This window comes from Scomber japonicus, chromosome 9 (assembly GCF_027409825.1).
Source record: "Scomber japonicus isolate fScoJap1 chromosome 9, fScoJap1.pri, whole genome shotgun sequence".
NCBI lineage: Eukaryota > Metazoa > Chordata > Actinopteri > Scombriformes > Scombridae > Scomber > Scomber japonicus.
Genome location: NC_070586.1, coordinates 21,339,443 through 21,361,869, shown reverse-complemented (window position 1 = coordinate 21,361,869; position 22,427 = coordinate 21,339,443). Strand labels below are relative to the sequence as shown.

Genomic DNA, 22,427 nt, shown 5'->3' with positions numbered 1-22,427 from the left:
TCCACAGTACTGTAAAATTCCTCTGAGAAAACAAACGTCCACATGTGGGAGGCTCACAGCCAAGCCAAAGCTGTCATGTAATATGCACTGCACAAACATCACAGAACAAAAGACAGCAAACACTCCAATCGTCCCTTTGTGGAAAGATATGACCAAGTTCAGCAAAGTCCAGAATACAGATTGCTGGTACCTCCTGCTTTTATCTGTGTGTGTGTGTGTGTGTGTGTGTGTGTGTGTGTGTGTGTGTAACTGTCTCAACCAGATGACTAATGAAATGGTGAGTGCTTACTGCGAAACAGAGGGTAAATATAAACATGGACAGGGGACATTTCAGTGTCGAGGGTACAGCACGCTCTTGTGAGTGAGACACTTCAACACATGAAAATCAACATTCATGCATGGGAACATAACAGTCAACGTATCCTGCATCGCCCACCACAGAAATTAGAGAGTTCAGTAATTGTGCTGGTTTGACGATGGCAGGATGGTGCACACACAAACAAAAACAGAAAATGCAGGCACATATCAGTTGTTAAACCACACTGCAAACCAACCTATCATACCTATTTCCTCTTGAGTACATCCCAGCTTGGCCTCTGAGGGCAGAGTGGATAGACATATTGTGGAAATGGCAGACTCACTTATTGCTTAACTAATTTCAAAATTTGTATAAGAAAAGACAGAGAAGAACACTAATGACTTGAGCTTGAATTTAATGAGGTGGTGCGTCTACCTTTGACAACGTGAATGTCAATGCTGACAGAGAAACAGGTTTAAGATTGGTTTTCATTTTGCTGTTACCTCTCTTTTTCTTGCGAAGGTCTCTCATGGCTGCACGGATCATCTTCCTCTCTTCAAAGTCTTTTGATTCATCAAGCTATTTAAGGGTGGAAAAACACGAGCAAAACAGCAACAAGGAGAGGTCAGACATTAAAAAAACAAAATGGCACAGCTCTATTTATGGGTCTAACATATTGTAGCATTGTACAAACACACAAATCTGAGCTGTGACTAAATACAGTATACCCTCACACAGTTGGTAAGATTTAGTGTTCATACACAAACTCTGAAGCTGATGTATTTGCTACTAAGTGGTGCTTTGAAATCAAACTCATCCAGAATCATAACTTGGGTGTGAAGTACCATTTTGTCAAGGAGCTCTTCATCCTCGATGGCAGCCAGCTGTTCAGCTGTCAGTTTTCCAGAGGGCTCCTCCGGTTTGGCTTGGGTGGTGGAACCATTGGGGATGGCTGGGGCGTGACACGCCACCTGGACAGAAGGCCCAGCTGAAAACACCGGCTCACATGCCACAACTGGTTCGGTCTCCATCTGCACAAGACACACAACCACACACAGTATGAGCAAGAGCACACATACACAGACATGCAGAAAGATGCAGTGTGGCATTAATTAGTCTGAGATTGCAAAATTGTGACCATAGTTGGATATGTGTACTGCTGCTCGAGTGCTCCTAAAAGAAAAATCTCCTAACCTGGAGCTCAGGCTCTAAGTTGTATACTTATGAGACAAGGAAGAGGGTTAAAAAAACAAAGTTGAAGCTCGCTGACATTTAGGACACAATAAGCACAGGGGGATTTTTGTTAAACACACTGTAGCCATAATAGGCCTGGGGGAGTGAAGTAGGTTGCAGAGCTCACATCTTTCCCTCCCTCTGATAATCTCTTTTTGTACCACTCACCATATCTCATCATTTCTTCCATCCCCCTGCACCTTCCAGCCGAGCCAGATAGGGTGACAGTAAGTACATGAGCACAAGAGCAACTCTGCCAAGTTACTGTTGACTTATTTCATGAAGTATGACCGACAGAGTGAGTGTCTACTTGACGCCAAGCTGCTGCAAACTAAAGTTAATGTGACAGGTACGGTACATGTCTCCAGCTGGATGGGAACAATGCATTAGCAGATATAAACTGTGAGAACATCCAAAGCCACAGAAGGGCTGATTAATGCAGGAGCAGAGGGTTGAGTAAAGAGGTGTAGTGTACTATATGTCCACTGCTGAGGAGGAAGCAGGTCACCATGAACACAACCATAACATTATGGGTAATTCAAGGAAGAGTGGCCATCTACAAACACATTTTGAGAGACTATAAATCCTACAGAAAACACCTCTTAAATTTTCATATGGTGCTGAAGGCCTGTGCCAGTCTACTATAGGCTCTTGCTTTGGCTTCAATGCTTTTGTTGTAAGTGAGTCCAGGTCCATATATAGCTCAGACAGCTGGCCCTTTCCCTATCCACAGCCTTCTATCTGAGGGCCCCAGTCAGATCAGCACAGCCAGTGCTGTGTCATCACGGGTGGCCTCAGGTTTTAAGGTTTTTTGGGCACAGAGTTCTGACCCATGGGACAGGCAAGACTGAGAGGCACTTGACCGACGAGGAATGTTTTGGGACACAACGCAGCCAAACAAGGCCTCATAGTCTGGCAGTAAGAGAATGTGTGTGTGTTTGTGTGGGGGGTGAGAAAATCCCAGATAACCTTAGCGCTCCAGTCATGTTTAATTCTTGAAAACATTTTGATTCACCATTTGTGCAGTCTTCACCATGTGAAATAGTCTATATTAGCCATATATTTAAGGGTAAAGGGTCAGACAAGTTCACCCTTGACTATCGCAGCCATCTATCTGTGGAGGGGATTACCATTTAAGAGATATTTTACTGGAGCAGCTGATTGGCAGATCCAGCTGTCTTTGCAGGATTAGACAATATCAACTCTGGCCAGCTGAATAACTGAAGATAAAGACGCAAATGCTCAGTATCCCTCAAATGTAACCAGTGCATGAACAAACATGCCCACCACAAAGGGTTTGTATTGGGGTGGGGTAAATCTTTTTTTGTTTGGAAGCCAGACATGTACAAACCTTTCATTAACAGCTCTTAAAAAAACCTGATAATAAGCTCATGTATTGACAAAATTGAACATTACAGATGATTTGAAGATGGCCAACTATAGGCCCAGGCCTCTATTATGGTTAAAGCATGGCCGTTTTTTGCCTCCATCAACAGCACACATATCTGCATGCATACACATGCAGTCCCTGCCAAGACACAATCAGAAACACATGGTGTTAAAGGACTGGAATACTTCCGTGACAAACTGCAGTGTCGTCTTCCATATAAATAAAAACCTATTGACAGCCGAGATAGTCAAGCTTTGTTCAAATGTAGTGTGGGATTAAAACCAAAATAAAGCTATGAGAGGTGGAGCAGCAGGTCAACACTTAAGTGAACAGTATCAAAGTATCACTGACATGGTGTGTAAAACACGTGGCCAGCTGATCAGCAGGTACTGTCAACACAGGAAGAAAAGACATTCCCATATTTGAAGCAGCTTATCTGAATTAAAAGTTGTCATGATCAGAACCATTAACAGAGAGGAGAGCAGTACCGTGCTGTTGCTGCAAGAAATATTTGCCATCAGAGAGGGAGCAGAGAGGGAGCGGCGTGTTGCAAATGTAGGAGGATGAGGGACAGGTGACAGCTCAGGCTCTGAAGTCTGTGGTATGTTTGAATCATTGGATGTGGAGTCCAAGTCCTGAGGGTTTGATTTAGGTTCTTGGGGTATGCTTGGTGGTGTATCCAGGCTTGTGCTAGGTGGAGTAGCCTCAGGCGCACCTGATGGAGGATCTTGGGGAGAGCAGAATGGAGTATCATGTTGAGTTTGAAGTGCAGTGTCCTGGGGCGTGCAGGCTGGAGAATCACTAGATGGTGAATTGGTTTCACATGGAAAAGAGGGTGCGCTTTCTGGGCTGGGCAGCTCATACAGTAAAGCATCAGGTAATCCCAATACCTTGCACACAGCCTCCACTTGCCTCATCAGCCTCTCCTGCTGAATCTTCAGTCTCAGGTTCTCCTCTTGCAGCCTGGCCACAGTCTCTGCCAGAGGAGTTACGTGAGCCGTTGCCTCCTCCAGCCGAGCATCCACTCGCTTTCCAAAGGCCTGCAGGTCACTGTGGATCTCCCCCACTGCACAGCGCAATGTTACTTCAAAGTTCCTCTCGCCAAACTGCTCCTCTTCATCTTCCACCTCCTGAGCAAGCAGATCCCCGATCACTTCCTCCAGGCCGGACTCAGCACAAGCACTATCAGGGCTGCCCAACACCTCTGGAGCCTGTGAGGCTGGGAGGAAGTCCAGGTTAACTCCAGGCATGGCCAGACAGCTGCACTCAATGTTGTCTGAAACTGCAGCTTTCCCCCCAAAGAATTACAAAATCTTTTTACTTTAAATCCTCTTAAGCAGCCCAAAACTTTAATTTAATATGTAGGAGCAGGCAAATAAAAAGGTGGCCTTCATAAGTGAAAGTAGGTGTCCTCTCTGTCCGCCTATTTCCAGAGACCATCCAAACAACGCACGCTCTTTATACCCCCAGCAAACACCCTGACAGCCAATGAGCATACAAGGAATCCTGTTTCCAAGGCAGCAGTAGCCCCATCCCCTTTTTCCAGGTACCATGCACATGTCTATTTATCTCTGGCCAACCCATTATTCGACTGAGCCAGTCAGTCCTGGGGCACCAGCAGAGGCCTGACGGGGATAGCAGTTGGAACAATTTAGAAGACACACCCCTCCCTCTCTCAGCTTTCCTTTTATTTAGAGCCCTTGTCCTTCACACCTCGATTGGCAGGCAACAATGGTTTAGATGTGGCTTTAGGCCTGGGCTGAGTTACACGTTACTGTTTCTCTCCCCTTAAAATTGCTTTCTAACAAAATGCTAATCGGATCAGTTGTGTTGCATGACGGCCATTAAAGCCACACTTCCAGAGGGGAGATCAGTTCATGAAGGACAGGAGTATTTAGGACTGTAACAAAGCAGACTGGGTGACCAGTGAGGGTCAGCTGGGGCCCAGTTATCTCCAGCTCTGACCAAGGATGATGAAAAGGACATCACAGCTCTTTCAAGATATTATTGCTGTAGGCCTACTGACATAGCAGCACAGGTCCAGCAGCTGCTCGTCTGGATGCCTTGAGTGCTTTTATGTTAAACTATGAGCTCTCAAAGTATGCTGACAATCTCTGTTGCTCTGTCTAAGCAAAGGTCTTACAGTAAGGTGTTTAAGTACATACAGTATATGCATATATTTATTGGCATATTACAGCCCATGCAGAGAAATCAAATGCTGTAAGGTACTGTATATCTAATTAGAAGCATATAGCTACACTTGACTATACAAATATGATAAACCTGTAATTCTGCATCTCAAGCATTTAACTGGTTTTAAATTGTAAATATATGTACCTTTAAAAAGAAATGCAGTGACTCTTAACACATAAACACAGTGCATGAGTCATCTAAGATCAAAATAATCAGGGCCATACTACAAAGGGCAACAGTGGTCTCTGCTGGGATTTACAGGTAACCATAGCAGTTCCCAGGAAGAATTTGGCCTCTAGGAAGTAGAATGTGACTGGCAGCGAGGAAAGTGGGTCAAAACCCAAGAAGGACATGGCTGTAGTTTTACCACACATCAAAGCACTGACCCACAACACAGCGGAGTGATGTAAAAAGAGAAAGGCTGGGAATGAGATAAATAAACAGACTAGACTGGACATAGACATACAGTTTTCTGCATGTTTATGAGAATATGATTGATTATTACCGGTAGTTGAAGTGTGAATCAGATGAAATTTTATGCCCTTTACTTTTCATGTGTCAATTCAAGCTGGCAATAAATATAAAATAAAATGGCTTTAAAATTATGGTTAACTGACAAAATCTGAGCAGGTTCATCCAGATTATTTCAGAGCCTTGTCGCCAGTCCGCAAGACCCTACTTTAATCTGTGACACATGTGAACTGGTCGGGTAAACAGCATGTGTCATGGATCAGCAGTATGTTAACAATGGGGTCCTTAGCCCCGTGACTGTGAGACAATCTGTCACTGACTGTATGCCTGTGTGTCTATGTTAACACTGCAGCTCTTTACCAGTGTGACCTGAGGCCCAGTAGTAATTTCTATGTCTACAGGAAAGAGACTGACTGTGCTGTCATCACCCTCGTTATAAAACGAAGGCGTCATTTATATTTCAAGGCCAGGCACAGCGGTCGGCACGGACGGACAGCTGAGATGAGGAGGAGCAGCTGCGATCACTTGGATCAGGAGGTATCAATAATCAGCCGCTGTCACATGTTTGAAGGGTCCTCTCATTACTGTGCTGAAACACTACAAACTTGACCTCAACTAATTAATTTAATCATTCTCAGTCTTATTTTTTAAATAAATGACAAGGAATTAAATAACAGTTATCCTTTGGATTGGAGTTCTATATTTATGTAAACATTTCTCTCTGTTGACTGTCCAATAAACGTAATTTAGAAGTAACCTGCTCACAGAGCTGATGCTATCAGCATGAGCATGTTTTACTGGAATTGACTAAGGAAAAAGTGGAGGTTGTGAATACTGAGGTTAGACCACCAAGAAGAGGCCTAGACCACCCAAACAGATCAGAGTCCCAGACAGGGACCTCTGTGGTCAATAAACAACAACAACCTACAGTGGCAATAAACACAGAGGAGGTTATTTCAGCTCATCTGTACAATCTTCTTGCTATGATAAAATGTGAAAAAGGGAATTTTGATAACAATATGAATGCTCCTCACATCACATGACCTTGAACTTCTGCTGAACCGGGGAAAGTCAACAGAACAGGTGGTCGCCTGGATCAGTCTTACGGTAACCCCGACCCCTCCGTGGTTAAGACTAACCAACAGTGTCTGAAGACTGCTGCTGTTTTTACAATCTCATTAGCTAAGTCACTCAAGTTCAGTGTTTGTGTAGTAAAACTTGAGCAGGTCTGGCAGATCAGCAGAAAAATCAGCTCTGACACGTTGCAGACTTACTTATTGTCATAGCCTTGTGACTTATCAATGAAAGCATTCATGTCTATACGTCTATACAATGATGATGCAGTTGTTTGGATAACAATGTATGTGTTGCAGAGCCTAGCGGTGCTAGCATGAGGTCATGACCAGTGTGCTACATTTTGCAGCCAGTGTTAAGGTCTGTGACTTAACCCTCACCCCCAGCAATTATGAACAACAACACAGTTAGCAGTGAAAATGTAAGGCTTAACTAATGATTGGTGAGTGATATATGATATATGGTGGGTTACTGCCGTTAACATTGAGAGGTCCTGGAAAGCAAAGAAACTATTTAACATGACAGAAATCTTATTTTGCTGAATATAACTTTACTATAATTTAAAATGCAACATGTTTAATACTAAAGACGTTACCTGCATGCTGTTATGTTAAAGTTGAAATAGCACTCCAGCACTCAGTCAAGTATAAACCTCATCTGCTGCAGAATCTTTGTCCTCTTTGGCCTGCTGCAAAATCTTTTTTCCTACATAAAAGACTGCTGTGGTATCTTGGTTTATACCTGCCCCTGTGAGGACCTAAATGATGGAGACAGCCCCATTCCAACATCTTAAATCCACCCAGCAGCCTCATGGAGCCTCCTCCCAGCCATAATTAACCAGGTCCCTGATCTCGTAACCAGATTACCGGACAGGGGGTGGAATACACAACCATTAAAGAGTAAACAGGACACCACTTCTCCTCTCTTTACCTACTCAATCCCCCAATCTCCATTCATGAGGGCACTTCCATTCATGGAGGACTGAGGAGGTTGAGGAATGAGGCAAATGGAAGTTTAGCCATTCTCCCAAAGCCAAGAGGTCACTGTGATAGTTGGAAGGAGATTGGTTTGTACTCCCTCACTGCTCATTCTGACAGCAGTCACTTACTCTGATCTCTCTCAGACATTCAGGGTATGCAGCAGGGTTGCATCTTGAGGCTTGAGACCACCCCAAGATGAGATGTGATGAAGAGCTTGTGTCAACATATGTTTTAATTCAGCTGGACAGAAATCAGACAGATGAAGACAGACAGGTGTGATTTAAGGAACATTTAACAGATGAATCTCAGTGGGCACTGCCTGTCAAGAGGAAAGGAGGAATGCCCGGAGCACCTCCCCTCTCCTCCTCTCTCTCCTTCACATACCCTACAAGGACAGATGTGACTGGCTACCCACTCTGTGTTTGTTAAACACTGTTCTTCCCTCCTCTCCTCTTTTCCTCTCACTCTTTCTTTCACTGTCCCAGCTCGCATGTTTTTCAGGCCTTTATAGGTGATTGCTATGATGGGGACACAGCAAAAATGCAGAGGAATTCAATCGAAAACAAAGCGTTAATCTTCTGCTCGAAGGCCCAGGAAACATGTTTTAATGTGTGTTTGACAAGTTCTGCAGAGACTCAGTGTTGTGATCGTTTCCGCAAAAAAATACTTTCCAGAGACAGATCATACCTTGATGGAGGATCCGGAGGAGAGGCTAGATGTGGAGATCTTAAACGGTGTCGCTCTGAGGCCGAGGGTCAACTCTGAAACAGACACAGACAAGATAGATTTACACAGATGTAAAACAGAGAATACATCTCATATAACATTAAATTCAGGTGGATTAAGTCAACAGTTAGGTTGGGTTGGAAGAGGATACAACTCCAGAGGCCCAAGGAAGGCTGTGGTATCCATACTGTATGTATCTGTACTGTTTAGATGTGTGCATGGTCCTGCACTGTGTTAGTGGTAGCCATTAGTCAGTTACATAAGCTGCAACAGTGTCATAAACAATATGGACACGTCTAATTTGAGAGACAAGAAATTGTAGATGACGCCACCTTTAACATAAACAGCCTTCTTCATCGCCATGAGTATACACACGCATTCCCATGTGACCTGCTGCCTCCTCTTCCCTCCACTTACACACATGCATAAAAGCTATATCGTAAAATACAGGATTGATGCGCACCAGTGCAGCACAGTGTACATTTAAGACTCCATAGGTGCTTTTGAGGGGACCCGGAGACACAATTATAGCCTGCTCTCAGTCAGTGGGAGACAGTTAGGTTCCCAAAAAAGGAGCCCAAGACCATTAAAGCAAATTGAGCTGAAAAGAATCCGTGTGACCCTTGTGAAGGAGCACAGTGGGGCTGCCAAAATGTGTCCTAATGGTGGGGGGGTGTAAGGGGTGAAGAGACTGTAACAGAATCGCACAGGTCCAGCCCAAGTCTTAAATAAACTGTTTGGGTTGGAGGTCTCGATTGCTGGGAAGAGCTAAAACCTGAGACATCTTGTTTGGACAGACTGTAACAGCAGCTGAAGCAGCTTTGCTTCTGAAACGGACAGAGTTTGATGTTACTCACGTTTTTTTTGTATGCATTAGTGAGCTCTTGCTTGTACAGATTGTATGTACTCTATGTACAGTGTGCACATGATATTACAGGAAATTTGCGTTTTTGAGAGAATCACCTGCTGCTCAACGTGTTTATGAGAGAATACAGAAACTCTGATCATCAATGTATTCCCAGTCGAACACTTGATGCGGTTCTGTAAAACTTATGCACATTCTATATAGTCGTATTTAAAAATTATTTAAATTAAATACCGGTACCTTTAAGTATTTCAAATGAGTAATCATGTTTCATCTCCTGCATTATGATACAATTTTCTACCTTTTTTCATCCACCACTGGAACTTATAACTAACTTTTTTTTTTGTTATTTTGTTTTTATAATATAAGTTATATGTATGTACTGCTCATCATTTAAATCTGCATCCCATATATTCTCCCAGCTTTGAGACATTACATATTTATTTGGCAGTTGCAAATGAACCGTGTTTTTTTGCGAACACATACAGTATATTGGGATTACCGGTACTTTAGGTTTCAGTGTCTCGCTCAAGGAAACTTCAAGATATGGACAAGACGTCTAACAATTATTAGCTCTACCAGTTGAATACTTATCAGGTATTAATATTCAACACAGTGCATCCGAAAGTGTTAGCATGGAGCAGCATGGCGAGAAATTAACCAGGTAAATATGAGTAGATTTACTTTACAGAGGTTGGTACAGAGAAAATGAAACATGGAGAGTTTACATGAGATAATATATGCATCTGTAGTCACAGCGCTCCATCACTGAACCACCAGATCACCACCCCACCCCCTCCAAAATGTCTTGATTTATGATCTTACTAAAGCGTCTGGGATAAATTGTAATTTTTACAGCATGTTTCTCACAAAGCACTGGGTTAACAGGCTTATTCAATTGCACTATAATACAGTAACACTATTCAGTCTGGCCTGAGACAGCCAGCTGTTGTTTCCTTTGTCCTAATATACTCTCTACTGTTGACTAATGACCTCACCCCCTCCACACTGCAGCTACATGCCCACTCCATAACAAATACCCTTTAGAACAACCATGCTGCTTCATATTCAACCCTAACATCTATCCTCACCACGCTTTTCTTGCTTGTGCATAGTCTGACAAAAACCTTTGTCATCATCCCACCACTTGTAACCAATTCCTTGGTGCCGGTCACCTCCCACAATGACTGGGATTCCAGTGTGATCTAAGGATTGATACTGATTTTATAGCAAAAACATAAAGTAGCTAAACTAAGATTCATAACCGCCAAAGTTGATATAATGAAGTTTCACCGTAAAAAAACACACAGTGCATTGAGAGGTTAAAATCAACTAAACACAAGAAATTAGTGTTCATTTTCACATTTAAATTCTCATTTAAAACATTACAACATTTTGCTCATGCTCAGCAGGTTAATTGAACACTGAGTGAGCTACAGCATGACCGCTTCCTGTTGCTGTTGATGCTCCTACCTGCTCTCTGCCCCATAGTGTTAGTTGTGATGCGTGGTGTCATGGTGGTGATGGGTACAATGTTGGTCCTGGGGGAGGATGTGGTGGTGCGCCCATCCTTTATCTCGATGGTAAGGAAAGTCTTCATGTCAGGGTCTGCCTCTCCCTGGGTGACCTGCTGTCCAGCTGCTCTCCCTGGGGTCCTGTCTTCCTTTGAGTTACTGGAGGCGTGCACATCCTTTTCAGCTGGATGCCTTGTCCCGCCCATGGAGTTCTGGGATTGGCTAACTGAAGACAGAGGTTTGTTAGCCAGACCCCTTGGCTGAGGTGTGGCCTGACTCTGGGATGCACTTCCAGAGGTGTGAGATGTGAAGTCCACACGTGGCTTTGCTGGCCTGTCTCCAGATGTTCTCAGTGATGCTGCTGTTTGTGTAAACAGCTCAGTAGATCTGGAGAGACTCGTCTGGCCGCCGCTGCTGGAGGCGGCCCCGTTCCTCTGGGGAGTTTTCTTCAAAGCTGGGACATTTAGGCTCTGACTGGGCTCTGTGAACTTGCGCATCCGATCCCGTACAGAGTTGGTACGGTTGAATTGTTCCACTTTAACATCTTTCTTCTCAGGTGCTGTAAAGACATAATTCAGGAGGGGAGGTGAAATCACAGAATAGCTCTCAAAATAACTCAAAAGCCCAGATCCTTTCAACTATTCAGGCTGAATTTTGCACACTTCTGTGGTTAATACCTTGCTCTCATCCTGCTCTTCTCCTCCTCCCCTGCGAAAGCCCTCCACAAATCCCATTCCTCTTTTTCTCCTCTCTCTAGGTTTTTTTTCCACTCCCTTTATTTTGCCTGACTTAACCTCCCCCACTTCAGCTTATTTTAGTTTCTATTTTTTTGGACTTTTCAGGACATGTTTCTTCTACTCGTCAATTTTTTTACATTCTCTAATCCTTACTATTGCCAGATAATGTGTACAAAGCTCATGCTTTGGCACAGAAACTCAAAATGGAAAAAAATGCAAGTGATTAGAAGAGATTTTCAATGAGGTCATGCTCAATGGAAAAAAAGATGTGCTGCTCAATGAGAAAACCATAGTTTATAGTACAGTGGACGCAGCAGAGGGAACTGTCTGGTAGAAAGAAAGAAAACAGTGCATACTATAACAGCTGTCTCTCCTGTGATTGGCCCTATACGGTCTTGTTTCCAGACAATGAAGTCCTCCATGCTATGAACCATCTGGTGTGATATTATCACACACTCTAAAGTTCCCCTAAGCAAGATAACAAATGCAATGAACAGTCCATAAACTAAACCAAATAAATCTGTCCTCTGAGTCTTTATATAAAGTCATACACTGAAATACAATGAAAAGGGTCTCAATTTGTTGCCAAATGAGACCCTTTTCATTTTTTGGTTGTTTTTTTTGTACATGTAACTAGTCTATAAAACACCAGAAAATAGTAAAAACAAATGCCCATCTCAATTTTCTAGAGCCCAAGGTACCATATTAATGATGTGGGTTTTTTTTTGTCAAATCAACAGTCCCAAACCCAATCGTCAGTCAATAATGATTAAAAAAATGAGAAAAGCAGGAAACCCTCTCCTTTGACTGAAATTTGTGATGTTTTTCGTAATAAATATAAATAACTATCAAAATTGTTAAATGATAATATCAAAAATTCAGCTCTAATACACCTGTAATAGATTCTTACCAGAATCCTTTGCCTTGTCATGAGTGAGGGGCAGATCGCTGTTAACTGTTATCTAAGAAAGGAAAAAATAACAATTAAACATGACAGAATGATCAGTAGAGGAAGTACAGGAGATAAGGGGTTAAAATGCACTCTGTGTGGATTGACAACTACAGAGCTCCATGTTTAACAGGGCAGCAATGCACATTCATGAGGGGCAGGTGTCTGCATGGATGGCTGTGATGACAACCACACACACACACACAACCCTAAATACAGAATCGACGGCTGGTGTTTTCATTATGTAACATTTGTGTTTGGAGTAAAGCAGTGGGCCTCTGTTCTTTTTTTGGAAGAGAGGCCATGATGGGCCCCAGAGTGTTTACATTACTTTCAGAAGACTGAGCATCGGCGTATATAGCAGGGAACAATAAAAGAAACTCGGGGCCAGCTTTGGGTAAACACGTTTAGAGGAACGACACGATGGCGTCATGGTGACCTGAGCCCAAAAAATGCGAGCTATTACTTAACAGTGAGTGCAGTATGAGCAGCTCTCTGTGTGTTTTGTGCTCTGTGCTGGAGGATGAAAAGAAACAGAGTCTCTGGCCCATAACACTGTCTATCCCTCTCTGACAGCAGGTGAGGCTGACATGCCGCTGAGGTGAAACAGAGACACCCAGGTGCATAGTTTGTTTGTGTCGCCAAGTAACAAGAGTTAAACAACACCTAAAACAAGCTCGGTATTGTGTGTTTATGGATGCCAATGTGACGTGGGTGTCATGGAGTGTCGGGAAAGAAAGGGAGAGATTGGACTGTAGGAGTATGTGACTGGTGCTATGTGGCTCAACACCCCACTCTAGTGGGGCAGTTTTGATAAAACTCTTGTAAATGTTGCTATCCAGCTGGCCCATACATACAGATGAGTGGAAAATTAAAAGAAAAACAAATTAATGAGCTTCGATGTTTAATAAAAAAAACTTCATTTTAGAACTAAGCCAAAGTCTTTAGTGCACACCTTCATATTAGGGCAGTGACATACAGTTCAAATAACTACCATGCAGTTAGAACTCTCCAGACTGCAGTGGATGGAGATCTCTGATTGTCTGGTATTGTGAGACGAGTTGAGATATGGTCAAACCTTGATCATTTTCATACTTAGTCACATTACCTTTTGTTTCAGAAAGTCGTTTTTCCCCTTGCCATTGAGCAAAATCTTTTCAGGATCTTTGAGAGATAAGACAGCCCCATCCTGCTGATCCTGGTTGGTGATGCAGTCCTTGCTGGACTGAGCCTTGAGGCCGGTTGGACCCTGGTTTCTGCTATCGCTTTCTGAATCTGTGCTGTAAGCTGAGCCACTCGTGACTGCCTCCACTTCCTCCGCTGGACCCCTGTCTTCAGAGGACATACTCACACTTTGGTCGGATGTCCCTGAGTCCGTTCGTTTTCTTGACAACAGCCCAACACTGTCTGAAGCCCCAGAGCCCAAACGGACTCTGACACCAGAATCTGAGACATCTGAGCCCAATCTCTGCCTGACGTAGGACTGGGAGCTGATGCTGCGCTCTGATGCCCCAGAGTCTAGCCGGCTGCGATGGGAGGAACCGTGGCTCCTGTCTGAGGCTCCAGAGTCCAGCCGGGCTCTGTAGGCCGAGCCCAGACTCTTCTCTGGGGCCACAGAATCCAGATTGTACCTGGAATTCACTGAGGTCCCACTGCGGTCTGAAGCTGTGGAGTCTGACCTTTGACGGTGTGACAAGACCAGGTCAGGCTCTACTGTCACAGCTTCTCTCTGGGGCTGAATGAGCAGAGGTCCAGAGTCATCATCCTTCGCCAGGTGGTCCAGAACCAACACCATGCCTGAGTTGGAACCTGAAACAGAAAAAAACTATTGTAAGATGAGCAATTTACACTAAACTATGACCGCCAGTTGTCATTCTTTTAGTTGTTTTCCATCAGCAGTGAACTAAATTAATCAAAGTGTTGCTAAATGTGAGTAAAGGAAGAAGCAGTAAGTGACGTTAGAGATTGAAAACAAGGAAATGAAATACTTCCATGGGTCCTGGAGCCCCAAGAGAGGCCTGGCTAGAAAATCTCACTTGGGATCACAGAGGAGGCACGTGGAGACATGAGGGGATATAGGAATTTCCTCCAGACTGGCCTCAGTTCCTGAGCAAGATTTGTGAGATTGTGTTGGTGGATGTGCGTAAAGGAGAAGGAGGGGTCATAAGTGGAGAGACAGAGCATGTGGCACAGCCATAGGTGGTAAGCAAGTACAAGAAGTCAAGGAGGAAGTGGGGGTGAAATAGAGACCGGGACAAGTACTTCCCCTCTCCTCCATTCAAGTTCCTTCACTGCTACTTCTCTCCGCAGGAAACCACACTCCAAACAACACAGCGGCGCCCACATCCTCCCCTGTGATAGTCTCTACCTCTAACACCCTCATGGTGCTCTCTGTGATGGAATATCTGAGGTTGTGTACGTACCGCAGATAAGGAAAATAGAGCAAACCAAAAGTGTATCGGGTTCCCACATCACACGTATGCACCGAGGCATGAAATCACTTCAGTATGACCTGTGCTTAAACCAATTCTGCAACCAAATAGGGTTCACCGAGTATGTGCGCCTGTCATTTACAAACCAAATCAAAGAGGGATTGCAGTCTGACTGGGGACAGCCGCAGCAATCCCGTCCAACGTTCAGCAAGCCAAGATCAAAGGTGGACATTCACAGCTTAATTTAAAGCAACGGATTGTTCTTTACTCGTTATGCGTAACACAGCCTCCAAAGAAGATGTTCAACACACTGTTCACAATCAATTTATGAATTGCAGCAAGTTGTTGATTTAACAGAACAGATGATGTAATATGGACTGATTAGAAATGGTGATTAAGATACACAATTAGGACAATAAATGGCTGTTATTCTCACATGTGACACTAAAAATAGACCAGTAGGCAACAGAGGGCATCTAATGATGCACTCACTCAACCCAAACTCAATTACTGCTCAACTGTAACCAACATGAGAGCCAAAACACACGGTTTCTGTTACAAACTCTCACGTTATTGTTCACGTTTTTGCCATTGGGGAAAATGGTCATGTCCATTGTGTAGCCATTTCTGGGAAATCCCCACTGCTACTGGATAATGAGAGGCTTGCTTTTTGCTTGAAAATAGCTACAAAAGCACTTCTGCTGCAATTCAATATATAGAGCACAAACAAAGGCCAACCAAGGGTTTTCTTTATACTTCTTTCACACTGAGCAGTGATCCAAGGACCGCTAGCGTTTGTTCTGACTGCGACGGGGTCAACACAAGTTTTTCAGCTTTGCCTGCTGATGAGCTGGGCTTAACATCAGTTCAATGTTCCTTATCTTTGCCATAACAGTCCACTGATCTCGTACAAGCTGTTGCTTGTCATAACCATGACAAACATATGCTAAGTTGTTTAAAAAAAATGATGCAGAGGTGCTTTGAGCTAAATCGTAACATCTGGTTGCTAGACAAAAATTCAGTAGATAATGACAATCATTGGGATTCATCCTCTGGGGAATATGAATGTCTGGGCAAAATGTTGAGCCAGTCCGTCTAATATGTGTTGAGATATTTCATGGGATAAATTAAAAGTTTGATCTGTTGGTGGCACTAGATAAAAAGTGACACAATGACCAGTCATTGACATTAATCCTTGGGGTGTTATGGACATGTGTACCAAATTTCATGATAAGCCATACAATAGCTATTGACATAGTTCAGTCTAGACAAAAGTCGTGGACATTTTACTAACATGGCCACTTGTAGTCACAAAAGCTGAGAATCCTGTTAAACAGTTAGTATACCATTAGACTTGTGTGGCGGTATCGTTGCAGACTTGGGCTACATGCACAATAATAACATGACAAAAACATGATGGGCTTGTATAAAGGTTAATACACAAGATACCCCTGTGCTCAGTAGTCCATGCTGTACATGACTTTGTGTATGAAACTGGCATCAGTGTCAAACTTGTTTCGCTCTTTTCAGGAAGTCGATGGATACAGCACATTCCACTGAGAGTCTCAGCAAACATTTCATTTCCTAAATCACAGCCTTACCAGTTACAGTTTGCACTAGAATGCAGTACGGTTGGACACATGGTCATTAAGTTAAAGCTTGTAAATGTACTCTTTTTTTGAGTATGTGAGATGGAGGTATGAGTTTGTGCAATGTTCAAAGACCAGAAAGAACCAATCTTCCAAGTTTATCTCTTATTTTCTGCCACTTCACTAAAAATACAATCACACCTTCAAGAACCACCAGTGCACCCTGCATACACTCTCCTGTCCCAACCACAAACGTCCTGTGTCTTTGTTGATTGGCGCCTTTCCCTCTGCTTTTGGATGGTGGTCTTTTTTTGTTGACCGTAGCTTCACCCTGGTTTAAATTGTAAGGCAGGGATGAATCAGGAACAGTGGGGAGTGTCTCTGCCACGTCAAGCGGGCCTTAATTCTGTTCTGGTATCAACTATATTTTTAGCAGAGTTGGGTTTCCCTCTTTTGCTTCCCATAACCCCACCACCAACTCCAGGTCCAAGAGAAGGACAGCCAAGTCCGGAGCAGACCAGGCCTCACAGAACTACATTATTATGGCCATGAAACTCACACCAAGTTTAGGTCAGTCAGGACCAGGTTTAAATGAAAGAAGAGAAACACTTTCATCTTCTGGTGTAAGTTAAATTTGGTATTCTACATGCAAAAGATTGTCCAAATAATACTTTGTACATAAGTGTTTAAATTGGACAAACCATTTATGACTTGTCAACAATGCATTTTTGTCACTTTACAAGCTATTCATGTCAGCTTCGTGCCTGCAAAGTTTCAAGTATTCAAGTAAAGGAAGTGCATTCATTCCCTCCTGAAGGCTCGCATTCATGCCATTTTATTAATGACTGAAGTAACAGAGTGGTTAATGAAATTACTTCACACTTAAGAAGTCATTGAGTGAGAGCCTGTGAGTGACTCCAAACAGTTAATAAAGTTAGATGAAGGAGCTTAAAGAGCCTGAACTAATATGACCTCCTGACTGCCACCTCAGGAGAATGACTCCTTTGGCTGACTGTTTTAACAAGTGGTTAAGAGGAAACGGCATCAAGTGGGGTGTATGCAGCCACAGGTACACGCAACAGAGGTGGTCAGTGCTGTAGTTATTACCGCCTTCCCAAACTTGACCTGTAGGTGAATGTTTACAGTATATACAAGATTTTATATTTCAGCATTCCCAAGAGTATGGTAAACATGGCCTAGGTGTGAAGGTGTCCTTTAATTTAAAGAGCAGACACACGCAGTTTGGTGCTAAATGAGTGTTTCTCACCTATTCTCTGAAGCTCTCTGCTTTGTTGTGTCTGCTGGCCGCGTAACTCCCGAATCTGAGATCTGGTATTCTCTTGCTCACTGCAACTCTCCCGCTCTTTCTCCTGTAAAAAAAAAAGAAAGAAAAAGAAATCAGCTTCACAGGCACCATGGGCTTTAATTTATTGGGTCTTCAGATATTTCTTAGAGACAGCTGCTGATGAAAACATCAGTTCTACAATCATATGGTTGAGGTCAGCTAGTGATCACAACAGCCTTGTGATGGAGGGTCAAGGTCAAATATCCCTCAAAGAGAGTTCACCATGATGAGCAACAAGCATGGCCAGCTGGAAAAGTAAAAATGTTTTATTTTCTCTTGTGCAGGCCTGAGAGAGAGAGAGAGAAACCCTGAGTGCCAACACATATATACATTTAGAGCACAATTTAATACCTGCTCCTTCAAGACTACAACATTCAGCACTCTCTGCAGCACTCTCGTCTTTTATCTGCACTGATAGAGGAAAGTCACAGTAGGGAGCAGATCTTGAAGGAGAGGCAGCAGTTTTTTTGGCACATGGAGAGGAAACAGGAGAGGTGTGGAGGGGGGATAAGATGTGGATGCCGGCACTACTGTTGGGCCTCTTGTGCTTGACCTTGAGCTACTCCACAGGAGAATCAGCTGTACAAATAAGGCCTCTGAGCATGTGCGCACATACACATAACCCTGCACACTCTTCAAAATCACTCCCCCACATATTCTTAATCCATAATACTCAGCAGACTTCCAACCTTTTCTATTAAAAGGGCAAAAAAATCTTGCATGTGGAGCTTCAGGTGGTGTCATTCTCTACATGAACTGTAGCACAGCATGTAATCTCCTTCAAGGTGGTGGACAAGAATAGTCAAGAATAGACAAAACGATTGGGTGTATACTTAAAAAAACATAAAAGAGATGATTTTACAGAAAATGTAATACTACTACCAGATTTACAACCTACAATTACATCAAAAAAGCTTCTGAAAACACATTCAAAAGCTTTCAAGCAAGAAATGAAAACAGACGCACACCCAACCACACAATCACATGTTCAGTTTGCCGAGTGTAAACAACATTATCCAAGAACAAGAGACTGGTGCAGTTATCAGCAGCAGCAGCAGTGTGAAAATCTTATAAATCACAACTTTGTGTTTTAAAAGGCTTTTAATCAATCCGGTGTGATCAGTGCTGGCAGAGAGTTAAACAAAAAGTCAGCTTGAATTGAAACACGAATGAGAGGCGGAGGTGAGAAAAAGCACTCAAGACTTTCTGCACTGTTGACTGTGACCTCATCCACCTTGAGCAGATTACAGTGCAGAGCCGCTCAATCACACTCAGAGAAAATGTAATCAGACATGAAGCAGCAACACAAACAGGAAAGGTGAATCTCCAACAGCACTGTTCAGGTTATAAACACACATGGGTAAATGTGTCAAATAATGTAATTTGTGGTTAAAATCATTCAGGAGAGGTCAATCTGTGATGGTGAAAGACAAAACGTTTCTTCAAAAAGGCTAAAAGCTAGAAAAGCTAGAAAATTGAAATACTTCACATTACATTACAGCAATATAGATCTACACAGAAGGTGCTCCAGTGTAATTTTTATCACGTCTTTTGCTTTTTTTCATATGGAGCAAACCATGTGTGGCAGTGCAGATTCTGGGGCAAAATAAGTCTCCAGTCTGCCCATCGACAGAAAATTCTGATAACCAAAAAATTTGCTGGTTGCAGCTTCTCGAACATGAAGATTGGATACTGTTGTGTGTCATCCATGATAGTAAACTTACTATCTTCCAATTTTGAACTATTAAATTGGACATTTTTCACGATTTTCTGACATTTCATAGACAAAACAACTAATTGAGAGACCCTAATTTCCAGCTTTTCAAGACAGTGGTAATGTAAATGTTCAACAGACGTGCCTTAGTGGGCAGCTAGGAATCTGTGGAATGCTCCTTTAACGACTCATTACAGTCTGATGAGTTTGGAAGGACACAAACAGGCTTTTGCAACAACACAAAAGACTGAAGGCACTACAGAGTAATAATGCAAGAGGTCACACACAAAGGGCACCTCCTTCTGAGTGGAGTTACTCAATCAAAGAGTCATGAGGGGAGATAATTGTGTTTGAGCCATAAACACAATTAGAGAGAACTAGTCTTTCCTCACCCGCCCCTCCTCTCTCCTGCCTCGATCAGGAGTCAGACAGACAGCCATCATTTCACAGCTCCCACCAAACCACAGGGAACATATTTCTCACAGACAGCGAGGCAAAGGGAAAAAAGGGGGAAGATAAAGTGGAACTGGAGACTCAGACCAGAGCTCGGGACCCGCTGCCAACCACCATGCTGTCATTAGCGGCTTCCCTCTGGCCCCGACAGTCGAAATCTGACAGAGTGGAACCAACACTGACACCGTCCCACTCCAACGCTCCTACGAACCACTCATCCCATCTGGCCTCAGGAGCCTGTTTGTGTCAAGACTATAACTGCGAATGATTCACACCCATAAATACAAAAACAGCGATTGTCCTCCTCTTGTGACCGCAGCAAGGCGTGGACCATCTGGACTCCTCTGAACCCACAAAAAAACAACAACAATGAGGATGAGGTTCAGACTGAGGGTCAGGCCGAGCCAGCGCTGAGGCTCACACCTCCCTCACCAACCGGGTTCAGACAGCCGAGATCAAGTACAATTTAACGTGCTGGGTTTCAGACCTCCAGTTTTCCATGCAAGTTAAATCCATCACTCCACTGGTGAGGTCAGAATGAGAGGGTCTTCCATGCCTCCACGTGGAATAGAGACAAGGGACCTGGCGGCTCTTTTTCCATTACTGCAGCCTGAGGAGCCACACGCTCGGCTCACTTCCAATAGCTGAAACACAGTAGCTGGAATGAAGTAGCAATCATCTCTGTATCACACACACAGTCTAGAGTGAGGGAACCCACAGAGAAGCTCAAGCCCTGAGCCTCATTCCCATTTTTACTGACTGCACATCACCACATGCCAATCTAAGTTTACTTTCTGCTGCTGGTCTTTTTTTTTTTTGTCTTCACTCCAGCACGCTTTCCCAATCCACTCGCCTCCACAGTCCGCAAAACCTTCGCTGCTATTGCAAATACTGGCTCTGGTTCTTAAACTGCTCTTTTCTCACAACTTATTTATGATGAGATTAGAAGACAAACAAAACTGTCTGGAACTGCAGTAATCCCCCCCCCCCCCCCGCCCCGCCACCAGCCTACCTGAGCTCTCCCAACACACCTACACCAAACCTGTAGCCCCATAGAGAATACAAGTTAACAGCTTATAGGGTTAAATTATAAGCTTTAAATGTTCAAAATTCCTCTTTAATTTGATGTGGCATCCTTTCCTCTAGATAAAAAAAACTGTCAGCTAAAATGAACAAAAAAATCGAACTCAGCAATAAACCAATACTTACCGGTACACAAACCTGACAGGTAAACCCAGAGGCAGACACAATCCATTCTTCAATCAGCCAGAAAAACAAGCACAGACTGATGAGTAAAAGGTGTCTGAATTGCTTTTCAGTGCCACACAGATGAAAAAAGTAACCACGAGGAGCGTTTGGTGTGTGACACGGAACAGAAGGAGAAGAAGAATGACATTTACCTCTTAACTAGCTGGACTCTCTCTCTCTCTCCCTCTCACTCTCTCTCTCTCTCTCTCTCGGAGTCAGGACGTCCGTAACTCTGCCGCTCTACTCCCTCAGCCACATCATACACACACTTACACACATGCAAACATTCACATCACCACACACACACACACACACACACACACACACACACACACACACACACACACACACAATACCAACAAGCCACTCCCTTGACTTCCCCTCCCTCCCATTCTGTCTCCACAGGGATCTGACCCCCCCTACACCACACACACACACACACACACACACAGGTTAAAGGGTTGCCTGGTTGACACATTAACTTCTGACACACTCTGCCTTTGTTGTGACCTTGATTTTTTTTCACTTGTTTTCATTTCTTACTGCTGTATTACTTAAAGATATATTGTACTGTAAATAACTTCATTTAAATTATATATTTGGTTTAAAATCATGAATAAAGAGCCTTTTTTCTTATAGACACATACATATAATTTAAGGTCTTTTAAGCATTTACAGTACGGTTTCACCAAATGATCAACAGGAAACTTACTGTACCTCAGCTTTCCTTGCATGTCATGTCATAAACTTCAAATGGGTGTTGGGCTGGTAAAATTACAGATCAGCAGCTACCATTAATCCACATTAAACACATATTTTCACTCTGAAGTTTGTTTTTTTACATAGTATCACATCACATAGTGTCACTTGAACTGGGGTTTATTTCAAGCTGCTGGCAGCATACAGACATTGGATGTTGTGTATGTGTCTGTTTGGCTGCTGTGGACGCCTATCTGGGACCTCCATCTGCCAAAGGGACAATTGCACTCAGCTCAAAGAGATCCGCTGCTGTGATGTGAGTGGAAGGAGCCCTGCTGCTGCTGCTGGCTGATGTTTTTTTTGGCCACATCCCCATTCCAGCGCAGACTACACTGCTGAGGCACAGCTGGTGGGCTGCCTGTCTGTCTGTCCGAACGCCCCCTCCTCCCCCTCCTCCCCTCTCCTCTCCCTCCTCACCATCACCCCTCATCTATCACACCACCTGTGGCTCACAACA

The 22,427-nt window shown here is 43.5% G+C and overlaps 1 protein-coding gene across 1 annotated transcript in view; it reads right to left on the bottom strand.

Annotated features, from left to right (window-relative positions):
• Nucleotides 1-22,427, bottom strand: part of smtnb (smoothelin b) — a 47,533-nt gene that overhangs the window by 6,378 nt on the left and 18,728 nt on the right. Inside the window, exons 6-12 of the mRNA XM_053325834.1 lie at nt 17,719-17,821; nt 13,539-14,239; nt 12,392-12,443; nt 10,704-11,303; nt 8,327-8,400; nt 1,144-1,329; nt 802-877 (exon numbers count right to left, since the gene is read on the bottom strand). Of these exons, the coding sequence (XP_053181809.1) occupies nt 802-877; nt 1,144-1,329; nt 8,327-8,400; nt 10,704-11,303; nt 12,392-12,443; nt 13,539-14,239; nt 17,719-17,821 (1,792 nt within the window). The remainder of the gene's footprint in view (nt 1-801; nt 878-1,143; nt 1,330-8,326; nt 8,401-10,703; nt 11,304-12,391; nt 12,444-13,538; nt 14,240-17,718; nt 17,822-22,427) is intronic.